At 44.8% G+C, this 17,261-nt stretch overlaps 1 protein-coding gene across 4 annotated transcripts in view; it reads right to left on the reverse strand.

The window, feature by feature from the left end:
• Positions 1-17,261, reverse strand: part of MICAL3 (microtubule associated monooxygenase, calponin and LIM domain containing 3) — a 168,515-nt gene that overhangs the window by 98,568 nt on the left and 52,686 nt on the right. For 2 of the 4 annotated variants that reach the window (XM_065405156.1, XM_065405150.1), the window contains exons 16-21: positions 16,426-16,518; positions 11,006-11,104; positions 8,753-8,809; positions 6,457-6,570; positions 3,350-3,457; positions 307-414 (exon numbers count right to left, since the gene is read on the reverse strand). The exons of 1 other annotated variant lie outside the window; for it this stretch is intronic. In XM_065405156.1, the coding sequence (XP_065261228.1) occupies positions 307-414; positions 3,350-3,457; positions 6,457-6,570; positions 8,753-8,809; positions 11,006-11,104; positions 16,426-16,518 (579 nt within the window). The remainder of the gene's footprint in view (positions 1-306; positions 415-3,349; positions 3,458-6,456; positions 6,571-8,752; positions 8,810-11,005; positions 11,105-16,425; positions 16,519-17,261) is intronic. One more of the 4 variants, XM_065405164.1, reaches the window with a different exon arrangement.

The following is a 17,261-nucleotide window of genomic DNA, read 5'->3' on the forward strand; positions in this document are numbered from 1 at the left end:
GTTTTCTCCAGGGACACCGCAATCCTGAAGTAGCCTGATTGGATCAAACACAGCTCTATGCATTTGAGAGTCAGGACGTCTCAGTCTCTCAACTTAGTATCCCCAGTCCAAGGATGTTGGCAGTAGATTAAGACAGACTTTGCAAGGAAAACAGAGTGAGGGCTGGGGAAGAAAATGAAGTCCAACTATAAAGTTATTACAAAGTATTACCAGCTTCTTTCAAGACAACTGAAGATTCAAATCACTACAGATCTACAGGACTTCTAATCACAAACACGTATCAACTTCTGTACATCATTCTCTTACCAGTTCCTTCTTGTCTAGAAGGGTTTTAGGCTGTTCTTTCCTTTGAAGCTGATTGGCTATCTGCTCAGCCAATGAGCTCACTCCGCCTGTGTACATCTTTATATACTTCTACCAGATGGGGGGGCCAAAACAGCAGGGAAGCGAGGAAAGAAAAAATCAAATTAAAAAGATGACAAAAATGATAAAAGAGTAAGTGATGAAAAGGTGCAGAGCGGTCAAACCATGCCAAGACAGTGGAGAACACAGAGTGATTGTGTAGTAACAGCAGAATCAGTATCATCAGTGATCACCAGCACAGCCCGGCACTAACTGTAATAGTAACTAAAAAAAGAGGGAAGTTTGAAATTGGTAACGCTACGAGATTAGAAGTATGTTCTTTCTTCTTTGCTCTGAGGATATTTTGCATATGAAGGACCTGAACATTTGTTTTCCTCTGAGAGGAAACAAAACTAGGACAAGTTTTAGCTTCCAGGTAAGAGGGACAATGGGAAAAGGGTCAATGGGAAAAGGGTAGAGAAAAAGCATTTCATAAAGTTTAAATTCAAAGAACTGTTCACAAAAGTGTTTAGCAAAAGGGAGCAAGTTGTTTCCAGGGAGAAGAAACCCTCAAGCTCAAACTGAGTCATAGCGATTCCTAAAAATCTGTAATTCCTCCACTGCTGCCAGAGTGCCTGTTCACAGTACACAAAGGGGTTCTGGAGTTTATCTGGAAGGTGTGAGGGGGACTCTGATCCAACACATTACATTTGTATCTGTGTATACCTGGCACCAAATGTGCTCAGCTGTGCACACCAGCTTTGCCCCTAGGCTGTTCTGTCAAGGGTATTTTGCCTGGCTCTGTAACTCTGAGCATCTGGATCAAACTAAATTGCAACAAACCTTTTAATTTGGGTACTTAGGAATCCAGGCAGTTTGGTTCTTGACTCAGGGAGTGAGGCCCAAGAGGAGAGTTTTACCGTTTGTCTTCTAACTGAGCTTGAACAGTACAGGGAGGCCAGTAGAGTTATACAAGAAACATCCAGGACATTTGGCAGTAATTAAGTGGTTAAAGAAATAAAAACTTTTATGGAAAGGCAATCCTATCACAAGCACCACATGTGTCTCAATACAGCAGCAGGCCAGGCAGTGTCACTTATTCAGATCAGGGAGTGTTGTTTTTTAATGTTTCTCTGACTTACAAACAGAGGGCATTGCTGGAGTCTCATTAGTAAATGTAGAACTGATTCAGCCTTCCATATTCAGCCCTCTGGCTTCTTACAAGTGCAACATTCCTGGGATACACTACTCTGAAGCAATTAACTTTTTACAACCCAGAAATTCCTTTACTTATTCTGCAGGGTTTCTATACTACATGCTCAGAAGTATCCCTGTGTAAAAACATGCCTAAAAAATTCACAGTACAAGAGGATTCTGGTTGTCCCCATGGAACGCAGATCTTTATGACCCCCATCTCTTGTCATGGAAACCAAGTGATTCCCTTCCCTTCTACATTTTTGTGCAAATTTTAGTGCTCACAAAATTAGAGAAGAGAGAGATTTTACAGAATCATGACACAGATTATTTCTATGATCTGTAAAATAGTAATATTTTACAAAAAGTTATGAACTCTCACAGTCTGTTCTTGATTTCATGGCTGTGATTATCAGCCATTTACTGTTGTTTGTATCTTCACATGTTTGTGAGCATGGTAGCATCAGGAAACACTAAAGAGTTTGAAACCCAACATTTTAGGAGGGTTTCCTAAAGAATGAGCCTGGAAAAGCCAGGGCCAGGATCAGACAATTTATCATTTATATCTATTAGATAAGTAAGTAATAACTCCATAATCTATAGGTCACTGCAGTGTACGAGTGTTCATTACTATAAGAAAGTAAGAGATGTACAGCCCTGTAGCACTGCCTGCTATTTCACTCTTTCCTTGACTCCACCCAATATACACAGAGCTCAGCTAATGCACATGCCTAAACTGAGTGTGTGATCTGAACATTGTTACTCATGTCCTTCCTCTTCCCTCCCCCTCCTACTGTTTGTTACCCACATGCATCACAGCTTGTCTAATATTAGACTGTCAGTGGAGCTGGCCGGAAGGTGTCCCTCCCCCCCAAAATGGAAAATTGACTTTTTGTCAAAATCCAACAACTGAAAATTGTTGGTAGACAAGTTTCCTTTTCTCTGTCAAAATCCCATCAACATGTCGCAGGTTGTAATTTTTTTTTTTTTTTTTGACATTTTTTGTGAAAAATTCCATTGAGTTGAAACCCCAATTTTCCATCAAAAAGTTTTAATAGAAAATTTTCAATCAGCCCTAACTGTAAACAATTTGGGAGTGGGGTTTTCTTTCTATCTGTACTGTGAGTTACTTAGCACGCAGTGGGTGCTGTCAACCAACACAGGTACAATGACAATCTTGACCTGCAACACCTATGCTATTTCACTTACCAGCTTCTCTTGGGCAGTGACTTTCAAACCATATGGCATTTTGTGACGTGGACATATATGTCCTCTATACACTAGGAGACCAACCAAATTCCTCTTGCTTGTACTACAAATGCCAGCCATTTTAATTTCCACTAGCTTTTTCAGCAAGCCAGAAGTGATTTTCCTCCATTATTCCTGCTCTCTCCCCATAAATATATACACACAAACCCATGCTGTAGTTTGGCTCAAGCCCTCAAAGAGAAGCAACAAACATGAAAAAAGCTTTTATGCCCCTGTAGATTATTCCACAGCCAGAAGAATTCAAGTGCTGGAAAAAGCTGATTTGAGGCTACTTAAGACCTCAAATCAGACTCACCAGAAGTTTTTCCATTTAACTTTAAGCATGTTTTGTTCCAAATGGCTGTATGGCTTGGAATAACCAAGATATGCCACAGGCTGCCTCTGGCTTTTCCCACGTGCACGTGTGTATGTGCACTGCATTCAGCCACATCCAGGCAATGAAGCGTCACAAGCCCAGATCTCTCTTGTGGCACATCTGCTGGTGGGAGATGGGTGGGGCAGTGGGTACAGCTGAGTGCAGCTTGCAAGGCCCAGGCCATGCTACCTGTCGAAGGGAGTCAGATGAGGGTGAAGAAGGGCGGTTGGAAGTGCGGAGGCTAAGGGAGCGCTCCCACTGGTCAACAAAGAATCGACGAGACGGTTCAGTCTCTGGCTAAAAAATAAAATACATTGAGAAAAATCAAGAAGGGAGATGGACAAAAAGACAAATCAAAAAGATCACAAAGGAACCTTTAAGTAGAGTCAGGCAGGTGACCGTCTGCCTTACCTCCTCCCTTTCCTCAACTGAAGAGAAGTTGTGCACCAAATGCCCTTCGTTGCCGTTTAAATTCATGTCCTCTCCTCCCTCAGTGTTAATTTGGAAGCAGTTGTCCACCCGCACAGAAGCCCCACATCCTGTGCATTGCTGTCTCCTGCAATGCAGCCAGATAAACCATTCATGCAGATCCCAAGCCCATCTCTGGTGCTCTTCCTACTCTGTCCAGTTGCAATCTGTGTTACAGCCTTAGGCAGGAGTATGAGAGAGACAGCTTTGCAATATAGTTCATATTTCAGGGGAAGGGGAGACCCCTTCCCAGTTTTTAACTACAAAGGCCAAAGAACCTTGCCTTCTTGGGGGCAGGGAGAGAAGGAAACCACCTCATATCCCCAGCCTTCTGCATCCTCACTGCTACGATGGAAGTGTCTACACTAAAGAATTAGGAGTGAATTTCATCCTATAATCCACTCTAAGCAGGTGCTTTAATTTCAGATCACTTTGCTCATCCTCCATATGCATGTTATATTAAATGGCAACAAACAAGAAGATAAATGCTCTGAAACAGAAGGTAATGAGTTGTGACAACATTCTCTGTCCTCCAACCAGGAGACTGGGCATGGTGCAGGGCAGAAAACCATGTGTAGTCTTCCCCTAACACATGCACAGTGATCATTCCCCCTTTCCCCCAACATTCTCCCACTCTTCCAAGAGGGGCATCTCTTCACTTCACTTGCTTCTGGCTGAAGCTAACATAATTCCTGTCCTTGAGAGCCAAACATAGCCTAAATGAAAGAACCAGTGTGAAGTATGAGCACTAGTCCCTCTTCTGCCCTTGCTTACCATATGGCCCAGGCAGAATTCCCAGTCTGAGAATCTATATACCTCTGAAACGGCTCCTCCATAGCACATCTCAGAAATCACTATCTCAGCATGCATCTCGCAACCCACCCAGCCTTCCCTGGTTCATTAGCACCAGCTGCTAAGAAGCACCTCAAGTAAATATGCAGAACACAATAATTAAAAGCACTGAGGTCAAGTAATTTTAGTACAAATTGTGAGCTACTGTATTATCATCATCTGGTGAGAAAATGTTCTGCAAATTCCAAATAGCTGAACATTTTTAAAATAAAATCCACCACTGTGAAAAAGGAAGGGGAAAAAATCATCACAGCAATTTTTATGTGACCCACAAAAACAGCTGTTTTAGACCTTATATGCAGAGTTTGAAAATGTATCTGACACACATTAGCGTAAGGACCAAGCCCATTAGGCCAGGTGAAAAATAGCTGTGCTTCCCCAGCTCCTGCAATGTAAAATGTAAACAGTTGTGTCCTTTTTACTTGGGTACGCTATACTGCATTTAACTTAGCCATCAAATTTGTATTTAATACTGTTTAAATAGTGTAATTTATTAAATCTCTTGTTTTTGTTAAATCTTCTCTCCCTTCTTCCCTTTTTCTTTTCTTAATATACTACATCATGGTGCAATGTCTGTTTCCTCTTCTTCTCCTCTCCACCGTACCCCTTATCTCTTTCCCTACATCATGCTCTGCGCTTCTTCCTCCTCCTTTCTTCTACATCCTCACCAAAAAAAAATCAAAAAAAAAAATCACACAGTATTAATAGGAAAGAGAAACATGGGTCTAATCCCATTCATCTCTTCTACCTGCCCAGTGAGCTTGAAAACAATATCAGACACTTAATAGCCAGAGGGCTAAACCTGATAGCCACAGATCAATACAAAATATACGATAGGTGTACTTTCGCCAACGTGCAATTCAACTTCAGCTGCTGAAATCCAGGTGAGGATGCTGTCCTCGGATCGTGCTTGGCATCTTCCGCTATATCAACCTTCAGCTAGTAGGTGCTAATAAATCTGAATGTGACCTCTCCCCCAGTTTTCCAGGGCAGCCAGAGTTTGAATCTTCCTCCGCAGTGGTTGCCTCTGCTGCTGATTACAGCTTCGCCAAGGAGCAGCAGTCTGAAATTGACCTGATTCTTGCAAATTTCACTCTGAGGCAGCTTGGGAAAGCTGTGACCAGCCGCAGAAACCCTGGAGCTCTTTGTAGGCTTAAGAAGACACCACTGGATCATCTTATACTCAGCTCATGTTTGGGAAGTTAGTTCACATCCACGAGTGCTAGAAAACTGATTAAAAAAGAAAGCCTAGATTCTGCAGAAGTAGATGGCATTTGTCCCCAAAAAGCTTCCTACCTGCCAAAAAATATTGGTGAAGACCTCCCAGGTGTGACTGTGTATGCGCTGTTGTTGGGATGGTGATGTGTATGGGGGGAGGCTGGAGACCAGAGAAGCTACTGTCCAAAGTGGCAGGATCCCACAGGTCAGAGAAGACAGGTGGGTGAGAGGAGAAAAATAACTTTAAAAGTTTGTGGTAGAAGCAGAGAGAAACTGCACACGCTGCCAGCTTTACTGCTGGAAACAGTACTACTGGAAGCATGGGCACAAAACTGGCTCCCTTAAGGGCCACAGACTAGTGCCTGAAAAAGGAAATATGAATGTTCCCACCCCGAAACGCAAGTGGACGGTGCAGCCCAGCAATTCTCTCTGTACTAGCAGAGGGCCATTGCATGACTTGAGCCAAGCTAGTGACCAGCACTGCCCTGAAGCTTGGGCGTAGATCATCCTTGTCAATTGTATTCTACTTTATGAAACTGCACATGCTATGCATCTTCAATAAGTAAGAAAAGAGTTAAGAATCGGCAGGGAAAGAAGTGGAGTAAAAAACTGCTCAAAACAAGAGCTGATTCTGGTGTCTTTAATGTGGTGGTGTAAAGTAATAGTCAGTGCACTCCTCTATCCCGCTGACCCAGCAGTCACCCCTTACCCCATTCTCTTACAAACGGATACAGACTGCCAGAGCGGGCAGTAGTCACCTGATGCCTGATTGTCGGCCTCGGCTCCAGGAGGGCAGCCAGTTGGCATGCCCTCTGCTCAACATTCAGTGCTTGCTCAGGCACTTGGTCACCAAAAAAAACCTGAGGAGATCTCTGTGGGATAAGGAACAGGGGAGGAAATAAACAAAAAGAGGAGAAAAACAACCCCAAAAAGGAATAGAAGCAAAGCTCATGACAAGGCCAATGCCAGACAAACGGCATGAAAGCCCACATGCAGAAGAGAAAAGCAAGAAGGGCTCCCAGATGAAGACTCCTTCCTCTCTTCCAATTGAGACCCAACACGTACTGCAATCTGCACTAGCAAAGCTCTGGATTCAGCCTCTCTAGGCTAGGGAGGAACAGCTGAATTAGACAGTCATTCACAACTCACTGTCTGCAGACAAAACCAAGCCAGTGCACAGCTTCTGTCCGGCATTCCCATCCAAGGTAAGTTCACCACTAACCAATAGGCTTGGCTATAGTCCCACAGCAGCTCCGGCATTGGCACTTACCTCACCCCAGTTCTTTTGTTTAAAGTTTTTCTTTACTGATTTTCTTTACTCAGATTTCCAGACCTAGACACGACTGTTTGTACTCCTCACACTTTGTGCACAGAAACACTCATTTTGGGGTAGTGCAGTCCAGTTCTGGGAGAGCTAAGCTCCCAGCAATGCCCTCCTAAAGGCGCCTTTAAAATATTGGGATATAGAAAGTTAGGTGAATGTAGGGCTTGTGAAAACTAAGGGACTCAGCAGCAGTGGCTAGAGTCAGGTATAATGCAAAGCATTATGCAAGCTTCCCACTCTTGCCCCAGCACCTCCACTACACTAACCCCTCCTATTGCACTTCACCCTCCAACGCAGCTCTGGCCACAGGCCACAACTCTCACATGCCACCCCCCTTGTGGTGCTTGGCACTGCTTGAACTGAGCTTGCTAATCTGTTGTACAGTGAGCTTTTGAGATACTGAAAAATGCCGACTAGAGATGGCCAACACATCCACATGTATGTACTTCTATCTAGGTGGATGGGGCAGTAACCCAGAGTATCATGCAGTTCCCAGTAAGTTACTTTGCTTGGGGGATGAACAGTAAACTGAATGGGAAGTATAAACATCTGTATGCTACCTACAGGAGGCTCAGTCTGTTGAGATAATCCCAAACAGATGACTATGTTGTCTGCCAGATGAAGCGCGCTATGACAACAGGCAGACAAGGTGGATGAGGTAATATCTTTTATTGAACCAACTTCTGCTGGTGAGAGAGACAAGCTTTTGAGACCAATAAAAGACATGACCTCATCCACCTTGTCTCTCTAATATCCTGGGACCCACACAGCTACAACTACACTGCCTACAGCTATGACAACAGAGCACACAACTGTGCTCACAGCCAGTTACCGATTGTGCTCTTTTCCCATTTAAACACATTAACCAATATCACTCTTTTTTCTATTTTAAGCAGCTGTCAGCCCAATTCACTCCCTCTTACTATACCATTTTTACAGAAGTAAAACTAATGCCTGTTACAAAACTGGGGGTTCCTGTGTTGCTGCAGACAAGCTTGTTAAGCTTCTGATGGCAATCCAAAAACATGCCACCCACCTGACAGGTGCATGAGACTGCTGAAGAGGACGTACTTTGGAAATCATGGCAGTTTGCTGCTGGCTCCCAGTTATTATTTAACTTATCAACTAACCAACTTCGAGAGGCAGCTAATTGGTTAATCTGAACCCAGATCTTTCAACTACCTAGTCCCCCTTCCTCACATACTTTAAACCTCCTTTCACTCTTCCCATTGACAGCAGAACATTTCATTAGGAAGAAGGCTTCCTATCCTCTGCAGTAAAGCCACCCCCTCCTCCTCCCGTAAAACCTGGCTTTCAGAAGGCAGGTTGGAATGCCAGCTGTTTAATGAATCAGAAAGCAGCCATGGAAACAATGCAACCAGTGCTGGTGAGTGGACCCAAAACGTAACCCTTCCTATTCTGTGACAGCCACAGCACACTATTAAGGAGAGGTGAGAGAGAGAAGAATGGGGGGAGCTAGAGCTGATCTACAGCAAAATAAAAGCGCAAAGCAAACAGTCAGCGTCGGTGAATGCTTGTTAAGCAAGTATTTATGCAAACACCCCACAAAAATAATCATTCCTAACACTTTCAGCAGCTCCAGTGTGTTAATAGCAGTCCAGAGATAACTGTGCTTCCCCCTCCCCACACAACACTGCCCTTGAATATTGCACACACCCCACCGCTGCATGTGTGTCAACACCATCCATGCCATTTGCTCATGCTTTTACCCTTTCCTGTCTGGGACTCTGCTCCCCAGGGGGGTCAGCACCAGGCTCCCTGTTTGTCTGTGGGCAATAAAGGATGAGCTTTAAAACAACCACAATCCAAGTTCTCACTCTGGACATGTTCCATTTGAGTCATCCTACAATGCAGGCAGAATAGAGACCATCATGCAGGGACACTGTGGTGTTCATTAAGAACTAGAATTTTTAAAACTGTCATCAACCACTTAGATCCTCAGAGGAGAAGGGTGTGGGGGGGTGAATCAGTACACACATCTATATTGGGATATTAGGTCAATTAACAAGTATACATTACTACCCAAATAACTGGTATTAGCATGGGGAAGGTAATAGGAACACTCAGTACATCTCACACAGTGATATTAGATCAGACGGAAAGTTTAAAAGGAGAGGTGGCAGAATTAATGTGTCAGAGGTGTAGAGAGACAGTTTTCAAAAGGTAGCAGGTTAAGAAGAATGCAGGCTAGAGTGAAACACAGCATCGTAGGGGACAAACAACCTCAGGAGGAGAGGATATTTTGAGTGAAAGCTATTGCCCTCAAAACTGAATCCCCACATTGGGTATTCATATCTGCTTTATTCTATAACAAAGGGGTAAAAAGTCCTCAGACCAAAGGGAGGAAGCAGAGAGAGTTTTCCAATTTTGTTTGAGCAAGGAGATGTATTTAAAAAATGGCTCCTAGAGAATGTAAGGGAGAAGGTGGTAAATCCTTAGCTGGTTCCAGCAGTAGCCAGCTGTAAAGGCTTAAATGAGCAAGCCACACAGGAGGGACCAAACATTTGGAGGAGGTGATCAGTAGAGAAGACTTAAGACTGAAAGACTCTGTGTTTTATTCAGAAAGGTATGGACTAAGCATAGCACTGGGAGACAATTTCCCTACTTAGAAAATGACTGTCCGTGGTCTAAGCAAGTCACCACCTCTCTGTCTCAGTTTCCCCATCTGTAAGATGGAAGTAATACTTGCCTATCTCACATAGATTATCAGATAATGCCTTTAAAGTGCTCTGAGAATCAGAGTGCTCTGCAAGTGCTACATGTCACTATTATGTTAAGGATCTGATTTACAGATCATAGTGGTAATGAAAAGTCACAGATCAGACTTAAATATCTGCCCTTCGCTCATTCTGCTATGTTTAATTGCTGCAGCACACAACACACAATTCTCCTCTCAATTTTCAGGTGTACAAAGGAATTAAGCCGACCCACAGACAAATGTTCAGAATTTAGCTTTACAATTCCCATCAATGTTAGGGAATCACAGAGCTGAATCCATATGCTCCTCACATTAGGAAAGGAAGGAGACTTAAAAAAAAAAAAAAAAAAAAAAAAAAATACAACTCAAAGAAGTACTATCCATATATGTGATCTGACAAAGGACAAATGTCTCACAGCATTTTTAGATATATTTAACCAGAAGGCCAACAAACCCATGTGTCTGTACTTCGAGGTGCAGCTTTTATAACCTTTACCTAGTGTCAGTGTAACTGCTCTATCTGTACTACAAATCCGTATTCAGACACATTGAACTCAAGCTGCTGGAAGGAGCAGGAGAGGAGTAAGCTGCACAAATGCTTGCCACTTTAACAATCACAAAAGTACCTCATACCAGAGCCCCAGAAAAAGGCTCCCAAGACCCAGGAGGGAAAATGCCCACTCACACCTGTTTAAGTGAGGAATGTGGATGGAGACAGAGGACTACTAGAAGGGCAGGAAAGCGGCAGCCTCAAATGAATACCCGACTTCATTCCCCATCCTGCTCCAGCCAGACAAGCCTCTCTTTTGGAGAAACTGCCTAGGAATGGTGAACAACCCAAGGGTAATAATGGGTCAGATTTTTCCCTCAGACATGAACATACATATCTCATGACCGCAATGGGAGTTGTGCATATGCATTTAAAGGCAGAATCTGGCCCTAACATTTTGTATTTCAAAACTCTCCTCTGCAACACAAAATTGGAAATGACTGCTATAGAAAAAACAAGCCTGAACTAAAATGCCCAAAATCTCTACTGTGCCAAAAATATATATATATATATATATATATATATCAGTATTAGGATAGATTTTTATATGCTTTCTTCAATGTCTAGTTGTGCTACTAACCTAGGAGGTCCAAGGCGGCCCACCCATGTGGGTAAAGAGAATTTAAAATTTATAAACAGAGGAGACATTTAGTCATTGATTTAGCGACCTGTGCAAGCAGGAAGGAAGAGGAGAGAGCATGCAGAGTGAATCACCTGCTGGCTGGGATACCATAGAGAGGAAGGTGGAGAAGAGGAAGGAGAGAGCGTGATCACTTTTTTAGGGCAGGTCCGTGAACGCTCCTTAGTCCTCAGCTTTATTTAAAACAGGGGGGGAAAAAGAAAGAGCAATAATAATAATAAAACTAAAGGGAACATTACAACTGTCTTTGGCAACGCAGGGCGCAGTCTCAGAAGTGCATCTTCTGGGGAACCCTGACCCCAATCCCACCTCTCTCAAATAACCTAGACCAGGGGTGGGCAAACTTTTTGGCCAGAGGGCCACATCTGGGTATAGAAATTATATGGCGGGCCAGGAATGCTCACGAAATTGGGGTTGGGGTGCGGGAGGAGGTGAGGGCTCTGGCTGGGGGTGCAGGCTCTGGGGTGGGGCCAGAAACAAGGAGTTCAGGTTGCGGGAGGGGGCTCCGGGCTGGGGCAGGGGGAGTGGGGTGCGGGCTCTGACTGGGGGTACAGGCTCTGGAGTGGGGCTGGGGGATGAGAGGTTTGGGGGTAGGAGAGTGCTCCAAGCTGGGACCGAGGGGTTTGGAGGACGGGAGGGGGATCAGACATGGGGGAGGGGGTTGGGGCACAGTGGGGTGGCTCAGGGGTGCAGGCTCCAGGCACCACTTATCTCAAGTGGCTCCCAGAAGCAGTGGCATGTCCCCTCTCCCCCCTGGCTCCTACGCGGAGGCGAGGCGAGGCGAGGCCAGACATCTCTGCTGCAGGCTGACCCGTCCACAGGCGCCGCCCCTGCAGCTCCCATTGGCCGCAGTTCCTGGCCAATGGGAGTTGTGGGGGCAGCACTTGGGGCAGGGGCAGCATGCGGAGCGGAGCCCCCTAGCTGCCCCAACGTGTAGTAGCCGGAGGGGGGACATGCTGCTGCTTCCAGGAGCCATGCGGAGTGACCCTTGACCCTGCTCCCCAGCAGGAGCGCCAGAGCGGGACAAGCCCCAGACCCCGCTCCCCAGCAGGAGCTCAAGGGCCAGATTAAAACAGCTGGCGGGCCAGATCCGGCCTGTGGGCCGTAGTTTGCCCACCCTGACCTAGAGCCACTATTTGTTCTGGAGTAGACAGCTTTAAGCCTTCCACTGAGATTCCAAGACCTGGAGTTATCAAAGGTCAGTTGGACAGATGCTTCCAAGGGCAGCCACTAAACATGCTATTCACTGTCAATAATCAATATCTTTGCTTTACAGACTCACCCCCAGCTAGTGGTGAGGCTGCAAAGAAGTGTACAACTTTGTGCTCTATAAAGCACAGATCATCTCTTCTCCAGACTGCCATGGAATGCTTAACAATATCCATCCTGTTCACCTAATTACACATGCCCAATGTTCAGCAGCAACACGATTCAAGTCCTATCAGTAACAACATTCTGCTCTCATCTTCAACTTCCCCCGCCCCAACCTCACAAGTTAATAAAGCTCTGGGGTGCCTATCAGAAAACAATACAGTGAAGTGCAGGAATTAAGATGTAGAAGTAATTTGGCTAATCTGAACATGACATAAATGCATGTCTCTTTCCTTCATTTCTCTGGTGTGCATCGTTTTATACTAATTATTTTAAATACCGTTTTTCACCTTTGTTTTACATGCCACATTCCTGGTTTATATGTTCTCCCTATGTACCACTTTTTAGATCTCCTAGTTTCCCATCTTCCTTGTGGCTACCTTCCCTAATACATCCGAAATAGGGGCCCTGCCCAAAAAAGTATCTGCAACATCTAACTTGTGAATTTTGACGTCTGGAGGGAAAGGTTGTGTATGTGTCCCCTGCTAAGTAGCAAAATATCACACAGTGGCACCAGACAGAATCCATAAAGTGGACACATTCCTGTTCCAGTCCTCCAGCAGGATGCATTTCTGAGTATACAAAGGCAAAGATAGTTTGGAAAGGGAAAAAGAGACAGATTTCAATAGAAATGTAAGTGTTAGATACAATAAATCAAGTCATATGGCAATCAAATCATATGGCAACACCATCAGCTCTGCTACTAGTAATTAACATGTCACTGCAATGCCTAAGGGAGGGGTAAGGAGGAGGGTCCGATCGTGTATGGAGTTCATCCTTTATAACCATCAAGACCCAGTAACAAAGAAAAATTAAATTTGCTTCAGAACAGCCTTGGCCAGGACTCCGCTCTTCCTCAGGGTCCTGTCTTACTACTGTCTAACAAAGAAACTTCATGCACCTCAACCTGCTTGACACTGCTGGCCAATAAGGCCGGTCAACCACAGAGCAGAGCAGAAATCTGGCCTTACGCTGCAGTGTGAGTACTGCTAATGTGGTTCCCCTGACATCAGTAGGTCACAGACCAGGGAAGATGCAGCTTTTCTATCAACGATTCAGACCACCTCCCCTTGCCTGGTTTTCTCTCTTGCATCTACTCCCACTGCTCTTGCAGTAGATTTTCCTCTGCCTTGTAACTTCAGGATGCAGGACCTGACCTGCCAGTCAGTGAGATGGGGATTGGTTCACTATTATAGAAGATTCTCCAGTTTACTCTGCCTATTGGTGAGGGCACTAGAACACCCATTTTCCCTCAGTTATAAGAATCCCACTTTGTCCTCATATTTGTCCCCTCTTCACAGCAAGGCACATCTGCCACCCAGTGTACCTCAGGCAGAGTCAAGCACAAAGAGATGCCATGTGTGAGTTCCTCTGCAACTGTGCCACGTGAAAAAATTCTGCCTCTTCTATATCCATGAGCAGCTCCTTCTAGGAAGCACAGTCTCCTCTTACAAGCCCATCAGCAGAAGCATTATTCCAAATAGCAGCTCTAGCACCAGCTGCTGGCAACTTGGCCCCAACCTCAGTATGGAACCTGTGGCCGAGGAAATAGCACCTCAGCTGGAGTTCCCAGCAATGCCACAGAGCGCAGCTCCAGCACTGGTGTAACCTGCTCTTGCTGTTCCCCTCTACCAGCAGCAGGATATCTCAGCAGCAAGTCCAAGTGCTGTTTCAAAGACAGCCTCCTACACCAGAAACTCCTGCAAGGTGGCTACTGAACATCATGGAGGGATCCAGCTGGTCTCCTGATGGCCAATGCCTCAGCCACCACAGCAGCTGACTGCAGAGTGCCAACAGTTATTCTTTGATCTCCCAAGTCACCCCAGAGAGAACTCTCCTGCAAAAGCAGTCCAGGGGCTATTGGCACTCAAACAGGCAACTGAGTCACTTTGCTTCCCCAGGCCAGCCATTCCCTCTGTCCCCAACTTCTGGAGTAGACACTGCAGAGATATGCTCTTTGACCCAGCTGTGCCCTGAAAATTTTGCCCCCACGGAGCCAAATTCCTGTTGTCCTTCTCCACCTCAATTACCCAGCATGGAAAACACACCAAAATCAAGCACAAAAGCTGAATCTTCCCACCAGGACACTATGAAGTCTATCCAAGAAAAGGCCAGCAAAAGTTGATCACCTAATCCAGGAGGGGCCTCAGGAGCAGTGTCTACACTAGTTAGTTTTGTAGACCACACTGACTACTACTATGTTAGTTAAATCTATTGAAAAACAGTTTTAACAGTCAACGGCAAAAATAGGTTCAGCCAAAGACTTGCACTACATTGCTGCCTACCATAGGGCACCAACACCAGTTCAGCTGCACAAATGGTAACAATGGTTTTTATTTGGTTTGTTTTTTTAATTCCCTCGTGCAGACAAAGCCTTAGTGAGAGTGACTCACTTGCCTCACTCAGAATCCCCACCTGTCTGGTAAGGAGAAAATCATAATCAAACTAGGAAGGCAAAGGCAGTCCGACCTCCCCTGCTCAGCCACAAAAGAAACAGGGTAAGGATAAACCACTCTCATCTGAATCTCTCAGCATGACCAGACCTCACTTATCCTTCCCTGTATAAAGGGTAAAATCTAGAGCCTTGGTGGTTAAAATTCAAAAGGCAGGGAAAGTGCCTTAAGGTTGTAGGGACTCAAAATCTCATCCAAGTGCTAAAACACAAATCTTCACCTGCCTCTCTTGAGAAAGGCAAATGGTGCATTTCAGACCCAGCTTTACTTGGTTGTGTAGCACAACGAAGGCTAATCTAATGGCATGGAGCTGTAGCCAGTTTATGCTCCTCTTCACTTCTTCCTGAGAGACTCTCTCTCCTGTACCAGGTTATGTGAAAGATTCCCAAAGGCTGGAATCCATACTAATGATGATCCTGTCCAGTTACCTCATTGGGTGTCTGAAACTGCTCTTGGTTGATCACAGGACTAGGAAAGCGAGGCCTTCCAAAGGGAGAGCTCTTTTTTCAGTGGAGGTGATCGTGACCTTTTGAGGGAAGGGATAGCAGGAATCATGGAAGCAAGCACAGAGTCAGGACATCTCTACATACCAGCACACTGACCAGGCTTATTAACACTGTGAAAGATAGAGGCTCTTAGCAGACCTCCCCATAGTGTAGAATATCCTTTCTTTGGTTCTCCTTCTTTGGAGAGAAGGCTGGCGCCGCATGGTTTTGATCATGGTACATGACTCCAAAATGCTGGATTGTTTGAGTTGGAGTAAACTTTTATTTTTGTTCTTATTTTTAATAGAGTTCACCATGAATCCACAGACTTAGAGGAAGTGAGCCAAAAACTCTTCTTCCTCCTGTCTCAAAAGTGCGCTTTCATTACATTGTGACTAGAAACAGACAGAGGTAAATCCCTTTCTGAAGCGCTGCCATCAAAACCACACTTTTATGACTACCCTCACAGAGGCAATGAGGCCACTTTTATTGGAAAACAGGGGAACCTCAGTCAGTGCAATGAGTAACTGCCTGTTTGAAAGTAAGGAATTGTAAAAGCCTATCCTTCGGATTTCACTGCTGTAAGAACCCCCACTACAAGGATAGCGAGCCGGGATACATAAGAGAGGAGGTAGAATTTGATATTTGGTGATTTTTCTTTTCCAAGTATCCAGGCTTCCTCTTCTGACCCACCCTGTGACTGAAAGTCCAAAGTTTTTTCAAATTCTCAGTAAGACAGAAGTCCACTATGCTCTGGAGATGGAAGGGAGACCAGGAAACCTGGCTTATTACAGTTTCTATGCATTGTTTGAGAATTTTTAAGACTCTTTTCAGATGTGGATGCAGTATCACTGGGAAGACCAACAAACCCCACCACAGTGACTGAGGTCTCCTGAAACTGCAAAGCAGATAAAATGCACTGTAGGAATAGCGAGCCTGGATACTCAGAAGAGAAATCATCAGGTAGCAAATTTTACTCCCTACTGTTAAGGAAGAACTCCAGTGGTCGCATAGGAAACAATAAGCCACTCCTAGAGAGAGATCTCAACCTCACTCACTATTCTTCAGTATTTTAAAACACAGAACTTTGCACAGTGGTGCCGAAGAAGGGTCAGTAAAGAAAGGAAGCAGTGGGTAGGTGAGATCTTGTGTGGATGTCATGTCACATTCATTTTATTGGTTTACCTGTTTCCACTGAGGCATGGGAGCAAGGCGGCCCTGCTCTCGCTGTCTGCAGGATAGCTGGTTGTGAACACGTTCCTGATAAGGCAGGACAGGCTGTTACATGTAGGTCATAGGGAAAGCAGGATGGGATCCCAGAGGAACACAACAAAATAGCGAAAGGCACTCAAAGAAAGCAACAAAGGAGTGGGAGGACAGACAGACAGACATTTGGAAGAAAAAATGGGGTAGGGAAGAATTAATTATCAAGTAAAATTTAAAGAAAAATCAAGCAAAATAAAAATGGGACATATTAAGATTTTTGTAGCATCTCCCCCCCAGGTTTTCAGTGTTTCTCCTGTTCAGTACAGTGACAAAGGAAACATTATCTAACTGGGGAAGAGCAAAGTAAAGGCCACCACTTAAACAGCTCTATCCTATGTCCAAGCAGGAGGCATCACAGGATCACAGGGAATGAAACAGGAGGTTCGGCTGTAATGGCAACTCTCAGTTGATCAGGTCCGGGTTTTCCCAAGCAAAAAGCACTGGGTGGCATGGTTTAAGAGCAATGACCATGGGAAATCTCCATTCTATGGCCTAGCAGGACACATTGCCAGGAACAATCATTACAGAATTCACTGGGGAAAAGCTCACAGCTCCTCTAGTCGCATTCTCTTCTAGTTGAAAGCAGCATGGTAAATGGTGTATGGATAGAGATGGGTGTGGTTTTAGAATACAAAGAAGTACTGTCTTTCTGGAATTGGGAATCCAACAAACCAGTCCCTACTGAAAACTCTTCTCAACCTCTGAGACAGAATAACAGCACAACAGGATGTGTTCTCCTTGTTTCAATTCACAAA

Source organism: Emys orbicularis, chromosome 1 (assembly GCF_028017835.1).
Source record: "Emys orbicularis isolate rEmyOrb1 chromosome 1, rEmyOrb1.hap1, whole genome shotgun sequence".
NCBI lineage: Eukaryota > Metazoa > Chordata > Testudines > Emydidae > Emys > Emys orbicularis.